Source organism: Megalobrama amblycephala, linkage group LG1 (genome assembly GCF_018812025.1).
Source record: "Megalobrama amblycephala isolate DHTTF-2021 linkage group LG1, ASM1881202v1, whole genome shotgun sequence".
NCBI lineage: Eukaryota > Metazoa > Chordata > Actinopteri > Cypriniformes > Xenocyprididae > Megalobrama > Megalobrama amblycephala.
In genome coordinates, this window is record NC_063044.1 from 305,758 (window position 1) to 322,517 (window position 16,760).

The 16,760-nt window shown below is 37.4% G+C and overlaps 1 protein-coding gene across 2 annotated transcripts in view; it reads right to left on the reverse strand.

The window, feature by feature from the left end:
- Positions 1–1,673: 1,673 nt before the first annotated feature.
- LOC125280557 (neprilysin-like) overlaps positions 1,674–16,760 on the reverse strand; it is a 71,737-nt gene continuing 56,650 nt past the window's right edge. For both annotated transcript variants that reach the window (XM_048211205.1, XM_048211275.1), the window contains exons 10-23: positions 15,239–15,340; positions 14,935–15,071; positions 10,071–10,164; positions 9,843–9,971; positions 6,878–6,976; positions 6,566–6,643; positions 5,893–5,996; positions 5,701–5,759; positions 5,472–5,591; positions 5,249–5,382; positions 4,757–4,822; positions 4,083–4,178; positions 3,499–3,575; positions 1,674–3,383 (exon numbers count right to left, since the gene is read on the reverse strand). In XM_048211205.1, the coding sequence (XP_048067162.1) occupies positions 3,284–3,383; positions 3,499–3,575; positions 4,083–4,178; positions 4,757–4,822; positions 5,249–5,382; positions 5,472–5,591; positions 5,701–5,759; positions 5,893–5,996; positions 6,566–6,643; positions 6,878–6,976; positions 9,843–9,971; positions 10,071–10,164; positions 14,935–15,071; positions 15,239–15,340 (1,395 nt within the window). In that variant the 3' untranslated portion in view covers positions 1,674–3,283. The remainder of the gene's footprint in view (positions 3,384–3,498; positions 3,576–4,082; positions 4,179–4,756; positions 4,823–5,248; positions 5,383–5,471; positions 5,592–5,700; positions 5,760–5,892; positions 5,997–6,565; positions 6,644–6,877; positions 6,977–9,842; positions 9,972–10,070; positions 10,165–14,934; positions 15,072–15,238; positions 15,341–16,760) is intronic.

Here is a 16,760-nt window from a genome sequence, read left to right on the forward strand (position 1 = left end):
TATAACTGTAATTAAGCAACAAGGGTGATTTGAAACATGGATCTTGCATTGTTTGCTATTGTATTAACTGAATGTTAAAAGTACCAAACTGAAAGAAGAACATACTGTTGTGTTTTGGTGATGAAACCAAATGTTCTCATTATGTATCACAATGATCTTGTGTTTTGAAACAATGATTATGTAGAATGAAAACCTTTAAAACTAGAATGAAAGCATGAGATCAGTTTTTGAAAGAATGAAAAAAGAAAAAAAAAAACTGTAATGACCTATAACCACAGGGGTGATGGGATCAGAGAAACCTGTAATGTCTGTGTATGTGAGAGAGTGTACTGATTATTAGCTTTGCTTGGCATCAAACCTTATGACCCAATTTCAGAGCCAGGTGGGCTAATAAAAGTGCAAGTAACTCCCCAGTATTAAGGGTGAAATGATAGTTAGAATCATTACATAGTTTTCTCAACAAGAGAAATTATGTGTTATAGTCGTTAAATAATCTTCTGCAGTGCAGACATTGGGGAGACAGTATTAGGCCTGCTCATTCACAAGCAAACATTCATAGTACTGGCCAAAAAGAGAGATTGTGTGATCATTTCTTTTACTTCCAAGTAATAACAAATATTGCTTTAGACAGTTTAGAAAAATTGGTGGTCATGTAAATCCTTATGCAGTCACAAGGTGGTACAATTATACTAAGCTACACTGTCCAACTGTAGCAAATTGAAAACCGAGCAGAGAAACAGGACAGCAAACTTATTCTGTTTCAAGGCTGAAAACAAAGTAATTTTGAACTCAAAATAAGCCTGAATTTTCTTTGTAAAACACAATACAAAAAATACAAACTTCTTATTTGTTAGTGTTTGGTTGTGATTTTATACAGTATGTGTGTGGGGGTCAGACGTTGCCTACATGGTTGGAAACAGCCAATGGTCCCCAAAAGAAAAACAGATTAATAAACATACTGAATGTTTTCATTAAAATCAGAATGCAGAAAGGTTTAAGGGCGGGTTATGTATAGTGGTTTTGTATGAAGACAATGGAAGTCAATGTAAAGTCATTATGTTAAACAACCCCACCCCCCAACCCCCACCTAAGAAAAAAAAAAGAAAAAACGTGTCAGAATCAAACATCAGTACACGTTGAAGAGTGATTAGGAGGAGGGAGTGAAGAGGGTATCACAGGCCTGCAGTTCAAGTTTCAGCCCTGACTGCAACTTGTCACCAGTGAGCCAACAAATCTGTCTTTAATCAGGGGGGTGGCAGCATGAGGTATATTTAACTCATCTGCAAAGAGGCTGTAAAGATAGTGGACAGGACCTAGAGGACTAATATGAAGTAAAGAGCAGAAAATCGCTATGGTGATGCTTTACAATAGTCAGACGATTAGTGAGTGCGCACTGCAAAGGACTGTACATTCTGACTTTTGCAAGCCCCACGTGGGATCAAGTACCCCGATGGAATCTGACCCAATGCAGTGTAAAGGCATGACATAGGGAAAAATAACAGTGTTTCTTTTCACTGGGCCGCTGATATTGTGCATTACAGTCTCCCAGAGCTTGTTTTCCTGCCAAAGAAAATGCCAGAGAGGTTGTCTGTTATTGAGGCCTGTTTTTGTTCGCTATTCAATGCTTTTCATCAAAGAAGCAGAGACCCTGAGAGAACAAAATACACAACAAAGAGATTTTTACATTAATTTATTAATAAAACATATTTCTCTTCTGAAGATGCTTATTACAAAGTATCTAAATACAGGCATCTGAGGTATATTTGTCTGTGGAGTGGTTGAGATGGATTTTGGTGAACAGTATTATATCAGAGAGGGGGAAGCAGTGTCCAGAGATGTAAAATGTCAAACCATACTTAGAAGAAAGACCCTAAGGGAACAAATGGACAGAAAAGAACAAAAATGTAAAGAAAGAAGAAGAAGAAAAAAAAAAACCGTAGCAGTTGATGTTGATGTCTTTGTTGACACAGAACAGAGGAGCTTTCGGACAAAATTCCTTTGCGCTTACCAATGCCCACAAAAAATAAATATATCTTGTACAGCTGATGTAAAATACAGTTACTATATCTGATTACTAACAATATTACACATATAATCTTTTACATTTCCAAAAATGTGAAACAGAAAAACAAAAGTTATTTTAGCAGTTTGTGTCATTGCTTATGAGGATGTAATGTATATGTTGGGAACAGCATTTCAGAAGCAATTATATCAGATATATAGAATATTTTTAGATTAAAAAAAAAAGCAAGGGTACTTGTAAAAATCTTTGGCATAAACATACTGTGTGCATGGATTGGTCTCAGTATGACTCAGTTAGCCTTCTACATCATATGGGAATAGTGATAGATGGTGAAAACAATAGAATTAAACACATTTTAAGGCTTATAATTCAATGACCCTTGACAGACTAGAGATCATTTGCCACATGCACACCCATTCATACAAGCAATGTCAAGGCCAGCACAATGAAGGAAGAAAAACAACACAAACACACACCAAACACATTGAAATAATAAAACCTTTGCATTTTAATACGCCTATCCATCTTCTCTTGTTTTAGATTTTCAGATCAAACATTTGGAGTCTGATTTACTGTAAATTTATATTGTCCCAGTTAATCTTTTATGATATTATGCAAGTTTCTATGGAAAATGTATTCAGTGACAAATTACAAATGAGTCTACATATTTTAATTTACAGTGTGCTGTGTACAAATTAGATCATTTGCTATTCAAACAAAGGAATACAGAGTTTAACAACTTTCTTATTCTTTGAAATATCTATCAAATCTCATTGTACTATACATAATATTCTTGGCATATTTGGGTAGCTTTATAGTTTAACTTACTGAATCTACTCAGATTCACCAGTGGCAGTATAAGCAGTAAATGTATACTAGTATTGCTACAAATATACATAATGCTACTGTTACCTCCAATTCACAGTTTTACTTGATATTAACATAATGTGATCATTTTTACAGTATCTCTATATAATCTTTACTTTAGATTTGACAGTGTATAAAACAGTAAGAGCCATGGATTGAGTAATGATCTCACAAACTATAATCAAATAGATTGGCTGTTGCTTGCAGGAGTGTACTGAGACAGCTCCCCCTCTCTGTATATAGCTCAAATACACTGGTGGAGTTGAGCATAGTAGCCATAGCTTATAGCATTTCTCAGCATCTGCCATAGTGGTCTAAGAGTCAGCAGAGAGTTGAGAGGGTCTACGGACCACAGGTTCTCAATATAACCCTCATCTTCTGTTCCTTGAATAATCACCACACCCTGCAAATCTTCTCAGGCACCATGTAGTCATTTTTCTGGCACTGGAAGGCTTTGGCAAACTCTGGAAAGTTCTGTAATGACCCAAGAACTCTGCACAAAGAAAAATTACAAAGTAGAGATCACCAGCCCAATCTAACATGACTGTAACAGTCTGAATGTATAAAGACAGAAATACATCACTGTCAGTGAAAGAAGGTTAACGTACCTGAACTTCCCTGGACTGTGGACATCGGTTTTGATGGAGTTGACAGCATGCTCAGGTCTATGTGTTCCACACCAAACCTTGAAAGCAAAATACAAATATTCAAGAAGCTTCATTGAGGCATTCATATTCATTTGATTGGTCCTATGCAGAAGTTCAATACATTCAATATTGGCATAATGTCAATTTTCACACGAAAAGAAACATGCAGATTAAAAGCAAGATATGTGAAGCTTAAAATTTTATAAATGTTCTGTTAAAACTGCCATGTATTTGAGATGTCGTTTAATTTTAATTTGGTATTATATGGCAATGAAGTTGTAAAATTTTATGTAACTTTACACCGAAATGGTTAAGTAATTTTTTACACAACAGTCACACATTTTGTTCACATCTTATGGCTAACAATGAATAATTTAATATTTATGAACTGGCCCCATTCACTTGTAAGTGCCTCACTGTAAGCCAGATTTTTTTAAGGAGGGAAAAGTAGGGGAAAATGTGGTCATCAACACAATGTCACAAAGTGGTGTCAACTGATCTTAACTTGTACTGAGTGGAATATTCCTTTATGTTCTTAGTTTCACCTGTGCAAAGTTAAGGAAAAAGAGTTGCTCATGATTGAGATCAATTCCAGGCAGAGGAGCTTCTTTTCCATGTTTTTTCACATAGTTCTGGTAGGCCTGAAAAAGTGATAGCACAGTGATACTGATGAATCTTTGGAAGCAGTTACTGAAAACAAACTCTTTTCTCTCTCAGATTTCTAAATAATAATTAACATCAGACATGAAGTTTCATCTCACAGCCAAATGCTTTCTGAAAACAATGTGAATCACATGTGGCCTGTGAATCAGTGATAGATTTGTGATTGTATATACTTATTACTATATACTAACCATATTTGATGGTTCAGCGAGACCTAGTATTAAACACTAAACTGTAGTCCATGAGCCATTTTCTCCCCCTTCAGCTTTTCTAAGAGTCGAAACTATTAAGCCAATTCCCTCTGTCATCACAGTCTGACAGAAATCCATCCACAGTGAAATAAACTGAGCTGCTTTCTCTGCTCAGCACATGAGAATCTATCATCGTTTTTTTTTTTTTTAACCTTCAAACTAACTCCTTTTGATTACATGGGCTCAAATTAGATTCACAGTACAAAATTATTACATTTTTGGGCCATTTTGCAAGTGAGAAAGTTCTGGCTGTAAAAAGGGATGTCAAAAGAGCTACAGTAAAGTCTAAGATGCCCTGTCCTTACTTGATAAGACTGGCGGATGCCCCCGTTGTCAGCAATGTTCTCCCCAAGGGTATTATTCCCATTTAGCTGTTCACACAAAGGACAGAAGAGAGCGAGAGAGAGAAGAAAGATGATGGAAAATAAGACCGTAATTTAGATGTCTTTCTACATCTCTAGAAAATCACAGCTTATTCTAGTTCCAACTATTTGTGTACAATAAGGTTCAAAGTGCTGTTGCTAGGCAGCTATGAATAACCCATGACAGAGGCATGAAAGTCTTATGTGCCGCATACGATAAACAGCCTAGCACAGTAGGGTAGCTAGAACTGTAGTATTTTCTGTTAAACAACATTTGTGTTGCATGTCAGCTTGAATAAATTCCCCTCATTGTGCTACATAACCTCATAGTTATATAAAAAAAATAAATGGAATATAAACTATGATCATGGTCTGATTACACAGTTACTGACTGTGAATTAGTGAGAATCAATGTGAAGATATTTGATGTTATACATTTTGTCCATTTGCCAAATCCCAAGAGTAGCTTCCATATTGGTCTACAATGCATTTGGAAAGCTCATGGAATTTCTGAGTCGAAGATGGAGTCCACCAGTCTTTGAGGTCACCGTCTTTATCAAAATTACGTCCTAAACAAGAAAGGAAATGCATGGAGATGAAACTTAAAACAGCGTTATGTGAATAATTATTTTAGGGAGATCTGTATCTATTGTGATACCATTGTCATCAAAGCCATGTGTGATCTCATGTCCAATGACCATCCCAATGCCCCCATAGTTCAGAGACCAGGGCTGACCTTTACCAAAGAATGGGGGCTGAAGAATACCTGCAGGAAATACTGAGAGAAAGCAGATAATTCCAATGTAATAATAATTAGTTAATTGATCAGACATGCCTAATTTGTTTTGTTCAATTACTGCTACATTGTGTAAATGCGTTTCAAGTACCTATTTGGTTTCTGCTAGATGAGTAAAATGCATTGACCACAGCAGCTCCTGTGATCCACCTTGAATTAAAATGCATATTACTTATATATTTTATGACAGATCTTTATTCCTTGGAGTTTTATAGCAGTTACTATACTGGGAAAATGACAGCTATTTTAGAGCTATTTTGTGGATTGTGGAAAGAGGTCTTACTCTTCTTTGTTAACTTTGACACGCAGTTTCTTCAGACGTTTCTTCTGACCAAACTCCAAGTTCTTCAGGATGTTCTCAAAGTATTTTTCTGCATTATAGCTTAACTAATAAAAAATAAAGATTTGCACAACAGATTGGTCTTAAATGGTTTAAATCAGGGGTGTCCAAACCTCCAACTTGCCTCAAACTACCTGTCTGGAAGTTTCTAGTATGTCTAGCAATACCTTGATTAGCTGGTTCATTTACACGACAGACGACACCATTTTCAACTAAAACATGCACGTTCATTACATGTTCAGTCTATTCAGTTGTTAAGTCTGACGTCACGCGGCAGCGCTTCCGGGTCCAAACGCTCTATCTCCTACCACAAGGAAACAACAAACGGTGCTAATATACACACACAATGTGGTGTAATACTACCAAAAATTATAATCATATCCTTTATCTCCATACCAAAATCACAGATGGCCAGACAGTGATTCATCTTTTATAAATCATTAAAATATTAATGTCTGTGATGCTGTGAGCACATGGGGAACGAATGGGCAACGTTTTGACAATGGTGTCGTCTGTACGCGGAAAACTCAAAGGATTGGACACCCCTGGTTTAAATTAAAATGATCTTTTTGAACTCCTGACCCCTCATTCTACTCTTTATCTTGTAGCCACTCACATCTTGGTACTCCTGGTCCAGGTATGTGTTGTTCATGATATTTTCTGAGAAACCAATTCTTTCTCTGATTGCTCGGGCCTGTAGTGAGGAAGAGTAAAGAAATAGCCTTTAAAGTAGCTAATACATTTATTGGATCTGAGTGCAATCTCTTTATTTCTTTAATTAAGGCCAAGTTTTCTATGGAATGAGCTTTCAAAGTTATCTTTTGCCATGTCTCAGTATAATTTCAAGTCTTTGTTGTTTATTTGATCAGCAGCGATTATACAGTGTTATTAAGCTTAAAACTGAAACAGAAATGAAAATAAGCCTCACCTTCTCCTCTGCAGCTTTCTTAGTTTCAGCGTCCATCCAGGCTAGATCACCCAGATTGCTCACAAATACCTCTCTTATGTTAGTGATCATCTCATCCATCTGAGCAAATCACAGAGAAGGACACCATGAGACACCATTTCTCTACAGAAATTCTCATACATAGTTGTGCTTGTACTGTTTTTAGATCTGAGTAATAAATGTGGGCAATTTAGATTGCATTAATACATCCAAAGGATAAACAGGAACTATTCAGTATGTCTAGTATAAAGGGGCAACAAGATGTCTATACAATAATAAATAGCAACCACCTTTTGTAGGCTTTTAAGGAATTTAGTACAAGCCCAAGCTTTCATGCAGTTTAGACAGGTAGCTAGTATGCAGGCCAAGATCCACAGTGAGTGTTGTGGAGTGGAGTTTAGTGAAAGGTCTAATCTATGAGGAGGAAAGCAAATGTATCCTAACATTTCTCAATATTATGAACTGTTTTCTATTCTTTATCACCCATTTAAGGCCAATAACTTATATGTAAAAAAAACAACAAAATTGTGTATCTATTCTGTTTATCTTTGTCAATGATAAAGTCTGGAAAAAATGGAAGAATCAGCTATATGTAATCCATTTTCACTCACTGCATGATGGATTTGTTTTAACTGGAACTTACAAGACATCTCGTTCTCTCATTTATAAAACTGGCAGACTGAGAGACCACTGATAGCTCACTGAATGTTGTTCTCATTACTTCTAGATAGAATCCTGGACAGATAGACAGTGCTGTATCAGGCTAATTTTTGGCATATACTTCATGTGCATATCTGTAACGTTATCCTGGTGACCTCACTGGCACGACATGGATGTGAGGAGTGATTTGTGGGAGGGACTTGTAGCGGTCACCTGATCAGGCACACGCACACACAAGTCCACATGCTAACACTTGCTGTTATGCATGTGCTTATGCAGAAGATTACGGTCATAAAACCAAATGCTGCTGACGTGCCAAAAAACAAACGTCATCAAGCAAGCTGATATTTATCGATGTACACAGCACATCCTGTACATAAAATGATTGTACATTTAAGGTTATTACATTTAAAATTAAGACATCACACAACATCACTTAGAAGAAATAATAATTTACACTTATTTCGATGGTCCACTTTAGACATTCCGTCACACATTATATTAAGGGCCAGATTTACTACACAGGGCAAATTAGTGTTAATTTGCCCTGTTTAGTAAATCTGGCCCTTAATAAATGAGAGCGCAATTCCAAAAAAGCAGCGATGGGAGTGGAAAGTTCTGCATGTGATCAACTGACTACGCACAAATTAAAGAACACAGACACAGCCGGAACATTTCCCTATAGTGACATGTACAGTAGTTGCAAAGTTACTAACAGTCCATGAAAATAAATTATAATATATATATATATATATATATATATATATATATTTAACAAAGAGTCAAATAAATATAAACTTCTCAATATTTTATATAATATTTTTTTTTATTTTTTTATCAAAGATTAGGCTGACCCACAGTTCTACTGTAATTTCCACTACAAGCAAACAAATTTAACCATATTCAAGTTTTATCAAATGTTAGTGTACTTATTTACCAAGGAGAAGTTAGTAAAGAGCATATAAGATATGAAATATGAGACATATATTGTGTGAAAAGTTAAATATCATTTGTGAACATAATAATGTTATTGGTTGTCATTTCCAGTCAAATAGTAATTACATCAAATTATGCAAAAAAACAAAAAAAAACTGAAAATATTTTGATTTATTTAATTGTTTGTATTTAGACTATAAAAATGCTAACAAAGGACGTTTTAAAAGTCATTTCCGCCACAGCAACTGTGCTAATGAAACGTACATACTGTAGGTTGAGATGTGATGGAAAATTCATGACAGTGTTTTTCAAAAATGACTTAGTGAGTATGAAAATTGTTTTTATACTCACTAAGTCAAACACACACAGACACACACCGTACATGTGGTGGGCTTGAGGCCAGACGAGTCCAGTGATTAATGGAGCGTTAGGGAGTGTGTTTTATGACAGGTGGTAATGGTGCACTGTTCAGCTGTTCTTACATGCATAAAATCATAATCACGATTATTTTGGACAATATTGAAATCACGATTATTTAACATGATTATTGGTAGGTAATATGATCAAAGCCTTGTTTCATGATAGGAGTAATTTTAAATGTCAGTGAAATTTCACAATTATCAATACTTCAGCAAAAACTAATACTAGGTTAATTAATGTAAGTAAAAACTCCTCAAAACAGCTACAGAAGACAATAAACAGTCAACAATTAAATAAGGACAAAGAAACTAATTACAAACAAAGCAGACAAAAAATACAACAGAACAAAAATACAAATGAAATATACAGTGATTTAGGTTTTTCACATAGATGTACTAACAGTGGTATTTAGATAACTGATACCCAACAGAAATTGAATAAACTAATCAAATGTAAAATAACTGCTGTATGCATTAAATATAGACTAATTCTTATTTAAAACTAAAAAAGTTATTCATTCAAGAGCAGTGAGTGATTTTATCTTTGTCTTTTCTTGTTAGATTAACAATGACTTTAGCAAATCATTAATGTTGGCTGCTGTCCCTTTAAGAGCTGCATGGACGGCCTTCACAAGGTCTCGGAATTATGGTAAATATGAGTTTCCTAGGTAAAAATTGCACATGAACACCGTAATCGTAATCACGACTTGAGAAGTGGTAAGGTTCAGAAGTGGTTCAGAAGTGGTACCACTGTGAAGGAAAGGAAGGTGTGCTTAACGGAATGCAGCAACGGTACAGTAGACTAATCGTTTTATCTCGATTATCTTGTTTTCATAATCGTTGGAAGCCAAAATCGAAATTGAAATCAAAAATACGATTAATTGCACAGCCCTAACCCACGCAGACATACACTGCATGCGCACACAGCTCACCATGACTTTGCTATCTCCAGCAAAGGCCTCCTCTACATACAATCTCCCCACAGCATTCTCCATGTTGTTGTTCACATAGATGGCACACTGTCTCCAAATAGCTGCTTCAGATGTGGTCCCATAGATAGCCTGAGAGAGGTGGGAGAAAGAGCATCAACGTTTTTAAAATTGACTGTTTGAATCTATGTTTTTGTTTGTTTGTTTGTTTGTTTGTTTTTTGGTTCTTACCTTTCTGAAAGCTTTTCTGGTTTCCCTGTATTGTCTGCTTAAACCAACCACCAGATTCATAACAAAACGCCACACCATGTAGTTCTGCATGTCCCTGCACACATGATCACATGGTTTTCTATGTATATACTGTAATTTTTTATTTGTGTAGTGAATTCAGGAAGTCCAGTTATAGAAATAGTTCCCTTTTTGAGTGGAACTCAATGCTGCATTATGACATTAACATTATGGGAATGCTTCCAGTGTCTGAAGCATGTGTGGAAAACAAGCCAATCACATTGGCCAGAGAAAGGTCAGGTGATATAACGTCAGTGCATCACAAAGTCCATAAATAGATGCCCTAAAAATGCATCATCAGCCTCTTTGTCTTTAGGAAGCTGTTTGTTTGCATGTGTGTGTCGAAAGTCCACTGTGTGTGTTAGGAGTGAAAAAAAAAAGAATCCAAGTTTGTCTAACATCTTTTTTTTTTTTTAGTGAAAGATCAAGCCCTGGCACCAGACAAGCAATATAAGCAGTGTGTTCCACCATGCCCTTACTTTCTTATGAGAGGTGATGAATATGATCTGTGTTTGATATGTTTGGGAGCAGAACATGCTAGAGTATCTCTCGAGGGAGGCGATTGCCCTTACTGTGAAAAATTCACTTTTAGACAGCTCCTCTCAGATCTGTCTCTCTTCTCGAGGGATGGGAGTCAGGTGTATGTGCCCCGTGGTTTAGGTCCCGCATCTGTTGAGGCAGCACATTGACATAAGGCCAGGAACACATCAAGCCGATGGTCGGCCGTCGGGCAGTTTTTGTTCATCGGCCGACTAAGTTTTCTCAGTGTGTTCCGCACCGTCGGCTGAAGTTGGTCCGCGTCTGCTTTTTTCCGACCGATTCGACATGTTGAATCGCCGTCGGAGCTTGTCGGTCTTTCGGCTCTCTGATCATTCTGATTAGCTGTTCAGCTACTGCCACCTGCTGGTATGGAAAGGCATTTCATTTTATGCAGGCGCAAAACCGACGTGCTACTTGGCCGTCGGCTGTCGAGCATCAGTTTGGTGTGTCAGGACAACTTTGGACCCAGACGTTGCCAACGTGAGCAAAGTGAGCAATAGTCTGCTTTCATCGTCACTAGTTAGTTGGCGTTGACTTGGTATGCTCCTGCCTTAAAATCATGGGCTTCACAGATGGATCTGGTGGGCTCTGCCCTTTCTCTTGCTGCATCACCAGAATCTCAGGATCTCGTTCTGAATTCAGAAGCTTGCTTGGTGATTTCTTCTGATCCAGATGAGGATCCACTGTCTGCTAACTCCGGTTCTAAGGAGGTGGGTGGTAGCGCTGATGCGACGAGTGCCCCTCGGTCATCTAAAGAATTTTTGAGGAGCTGTTAGAGGTGGGTTTTCTCAAGTGGTAGAGAAACTTAGTATTGAATGGCCAGATGAGAAAACACAAAACAAGAAAAGAAAGCTAGATGAGTGCTTTCTCACTAGCGGTCTGGGACATCAGCCCCGTAAACATCTGCCATTCTTTCCAGACCTCCACATTGAGGTGTCGAGGTCTTGGAACAACCCATACTCGCCTCGCATCCATACACCCTTGACGTTACTCGACTATCATGGGTTTTGGAGAGTATGGTTATGCAGCGATGCCAAGGTTTAAAGTGATGCTAGCTGGCTATCTCTCCCTGGCAGCGGCATCATCTATGAAAAGCAGAGTTACATCTAGCCTAGATTAAGCATATGAGGCAGCGGGTCAGGCTGGTGCGTTGCTGCACACAATGGAAATTCTTCAGGCGTTCTAGTCCTACTTGTTGAAAGATATGGATACTGGTGAGGGAGTTGACCTGGAGTGACCTGTTTTTCAGGGTGCGGTGAACCACGGAGGGATTTCTGCCGAATATGAATATCTTCATTGATATTCCCGCTTACTTCTCAAAAGAATTCTTTAGTGAGCCAAGAACCTGCCGATACGCCTTTTAAAGTTCTCGAACATTTAACCTCCTCAGTTCAAGCTGAAGTGGAGAAAATGATTCCTCTATCTCAGCATTTGACAGTGTGGAGGCTTCTGCTAAATACAGAATTGAATTCAACTTGAATTCAAAATGATCGTGTCTCAAATTCAATCCGAGGATTGGTTTGATCTAAAGGGCACATCTTTCCACATAGAGATCTTGCAAAAACACAGAAAAATTCTCAGGCTTGCTTTCCAGTATCCAGCTTACCAGTATTGGATTCTGCCTTTCGGCCTAGCTCTGTCACCCAGCACATTTACGAAGTGCATGGATGTGGCACTTCTGCAACTCCAGGGCATTTGTGTACTCAATTATATCGACAACTGGCTGATTTTAGCCAGGTCAAGAGAACTAGAGGTTCAGCATCAAGATATTGTTCTCGCACACCTACAACATTTGGGGTTGAGATTAATTGTCAAAAAGAGCGTTCTCTCTCCAAGTCAGAGGACAACATTTCCAGGAGTGGTGTGGGATTCGACCTCCATGTGGGTGCAAATTTAAAAATGCACATAAAAAACTTATATGCTCAATTTAGTCAGATATATTTTGTATCTGTTAAGAAAGCATGCAGATAAGCTGCGATGGAAACACATTTACCTCAAACACATTCCTTGATACGCATAAAAAAAAGTCATATGACTTTGCATGATGGGACGGCATAACTAGACTAACCAGCAGACTGATCTCGTTGTTGAAATGTTGTTTTGGTCATTCTGAAATGCCTGAGCAAAGTCTGTTGTTAAAGTGGTTTGGTATAATTACCTCCCAGAACTGTCTTACACGACTGCGTTCCCAAACAGCAGGCATTCACCTAAGAAACCAAGATAGTGTGACGTGTTTATTGCATTTGATCTGCATGCTCTGAAGTGCAAGTAATTTATTATATACAAAAATAATTAGGCTATATACAGTGGCTTCTCCTACTTAGTGATATTTAGCATCAGTTTATCAGGAAGTGATGATATTGCTCTGTTCGACTTACTGGATGGAAATGATCCTTTATTGGTGCAAATGTTTTATGCGATCTTCCCATTTTGAATTAAATTCACAACTTTGGATGGAAACATAGCTAGTGACCACAGATGCCTCCCTTACGGGTTGGGGAGTGGATGGTCGCCCAGTCCAGGGTTTTTTTTTGTTCTCCTCTGGAACAAAAAATTGCCTAGAGATAAATGTTGTATTCCTGGCTCTCAGGTACTTTCTTAAGCACACCCCTTGTTTAAGTTGGTACAGCAGATCCTGCTCTGAGTGCAAGACTAACCGCTTTCTCTCAGAGCAGTTTACAATCCTGGGCATCTGAATGTGGGGGTAGACATCCTGTCGAGGCAGGAGCTGAGGCCCAGGAAGTGGAGACTCTATCCGGAGATAGTGGAGCTAATATTTAAGAGGTTCGGCCAGGAGGAAGTAGAATTGTTCGCCTCTGAGGAGTCAACTCATTGTCCACTCTGGTTTGCCCTCACACCTCTAGCCCCATTTCCTCCGCGGTGCCAGATGGTTGAGGCCTATCTGCAGGTTGCGGTTCCCAAGGAGCACAATTACGAAGTGCATGGATGTGGCATGTCTGTGCTGTGGTGGGCTGGTTCTTTCCACACACATTCAAAAGGTTTTACAGTCTGGATGTGGCTATGAGGTCTCAGGTCCTTTCGGGTTAGTTCAACCTTTCAGCCGCTAGGCCTAGTAATCTTTCTGGCTAGTTATGAGGCACGCGGTATGCTTCGTAAGAAGTATTAATGTCACTGATTTTAAATTCTGATTTTTTTAGGTCGCTTATCATTTGTGCTTGAGCATACTTTACACACCTTTGTCAGGCATTCCCTCAGTATGGCAGCGTGGGTATTAATGCTCCCATAGCATTAAGGTCATAACGCAACATTGAGTTCCACTCGAAAGGGAACGTCTCAGGTTACGCATGTAACCCAGTTCCCTGAGAGGGAACGAGAAGTTGTTGCCTTGCCATAATTCAACAGCCTGAAACACCTTCCTTTAGACAATTATTATCTGATGACATGTCTATTTATGGTCTTCGTGGCACACTGATGTTGCTTCACCTGACCATTCCCTGGCCAATGTGATTGGTTTGTTTTCCACACATGCTTCAGACACTGGCTCACATAGAAGCAATCCCATAGTGTTAACGTCATAACACAGTGTCTAGTTCCCTTTCAGGAAACCGGGTTAAATTTGTAACCTGAAATGTTCTTTAGCATTTACACATCTTATCCTTTTGCTGTTTGAACAAAAAAAAAATCAAGAGACAGATGTTAAAGTAACAATGAAATCAAAATGGACAATTCTTAGTTTTTTTTTTATGGAGTGTTTCAGTGTTTATAAAAATTATTTATCCGTGCATAACATTATTATTATTATTATTATTATTATTATTATTTTATTAATGTGTACTCATAATCTTTAATCAAAAATATTAATGTCTCTTTTCCCTCGCAATGACATCTCTGATGACATGAACAAGGACTGGGTTTTAAGGTGCCAATAGCCAGATTTCCAAACCTCTCCTCTAGCAAACTGTCCCTTACATGTTACTGTCCCCCATGGACAAAATCAAGTCATTTCACTCGCATACATAAAAAAAAAAAATAAGTAAGAAAAAAATCATAACTTCCTTCCATGCTTACTTTAAAAAGCGTTACAGATTGCTTCTAATTCATTTGTCAAGGTGAGTACATTTCACACAATGTATCCTAAACATTTTGGAGATGTAGTAGCCCATGCTGATATTCCATGTATAAAGAAAATTTGCAAGCACAGTATGCATATTGTATACTAGAAAAATTATATTTAGTGTGGTCATGTTGTATAGCAGCATTTTAATAATCACATTCTAGAGAGAAAATTGTGCATGTCGTGAACTACCTCTTTGTGTACTTGGCAAGGACAGGGTTGAGCCTCTTAAAGTAATTCGGGGCATACACAATAACCTCCTCACTATCTGTAATTGGAACACCAACTGTATCCATGATCTTATTAGTGAAGAGCGTCCAGTTGAACACCTGAATAGTAGCAGTGCAGAACAAAATGAAAATATGTTACTTCATATTAAGAGGATAAGATAATAATATTGTTCAATAAAGATCAAATTACACATAAGTAAACTATATAGAGGTGTATGATAAAGCATTGTATGCAGTAGCATGGGAGTTTTTTTTTTTTTTTTTACCTTGGAATCAAAGTCCAGGGTGAAATTGTTGTTTAGGGTCTCCAGAGGCACCTTGTTATAAAGCAGAACCGGGTTGTTTCTGTCCTCTGGTGTGTCTGTTGCCTGTGACAACAGGGAGAGCATGAATTTCAGTGCATTTCCTGGGATGTGAGAAGGAGGTTCAACAGCTTTTTGTCCAGTTGTCATCTGTCATTTTATATGTTCAGCAGCCCAATTCCCTCATTCATTCATTCATTCATTCATTCATTCATTCATTTTCTTTCTTTCTTTCTTTCTTTCTTTCTTTCTTTCTTTCTTTCTTTCTTTCTTTCTTTCTTTCTTTCTTTCTTTCTTTCTTTCTTTCTTTCTTTCTTTCCTTCCTTCCTTCCTTCCTGCCATTGCCTCAATAGAGAATTTAATCTAGGACATGTAAAATTTGCTGTGTACACTCCTCTGAACCAAATCTACCGCTGTTGCATGAATCCATATTGCACTGTTGTGATTTTTACTGAGTATGAACATTAAACTGTCTTATTACTGTTGAGAAAAAGGTCTCAGCAGCAGTATGGGTCTTATTCAAGCTTCACCACAAATTACTAGGCCTGTAATCCATACTGTGTAAACTGAATAGGAATGAGCGCACTATCATAAAAGGTAAAAACATCACCAGGCAGGAACACTGAGGGAAACATGGCAGCAATATTTACCAAAGCTGTGCTGTACAGCCACTCTAGCAAATTGTTTCAGTGTGGAGCACAAACACAACATATGGGTTAAACAAAGAAACATTGTTCCTTTGGGCAATGAATGTACAATAAAGTTTCTAGTAACTTCCAAGTATTTTTTTTTTTTTCAAGTATCCAGATATAGCTGAAATAAATAAATAAATAAATAAAAAGCAGGAAGTTTGTGCCATTTTTAAATGTTCAAAATTAGAAGTACACATAAGGTACAGTAAATATTGAAATTAAAACATAAAACTCAAACTAATTTTATCAGTCCCTCTCTTTCTAGTAGAGTTTCATTCCAAGCCTTCTTTGTAATTTTCAAGTGAACCCCAAAATTCGTGGACACCTGAAAATCTACATGTGCTTGTTAAACATTTCATTTCAAGACCTGCTTGCTGTAGTCTGCTGGGAAGGCCTACACTTGGATGTAGTGGCTGGGGTGATTTGCTCTGATTCAGACACAAGAACATCAGTGAGGTCAGGAACAGATTTTGTCAATTCATCCCAAAGTTTGAGTAGAGTTCAGGTTGAGTTTTTCAATACTAGACTCAGCAGACCATTTACAGATTTCACATTGTACACAAGGACATTTCCATTCCTGAATAGAAAAGGTTTGTCTTATTTTACTAAACATATTTGTCTGAGGAGATTGTATGAGTATATATTTTTATTTTTGTGCATCTTCTAGTAATGGATGTAAGCCGAATGTGTTGTAGTGTAAACAAAATATAAATTATATAAATATAAAAATATATGTAAATAATAATGTGAACATGAAATTAAATATAAAGATAACATTAAATATAAAATAAATA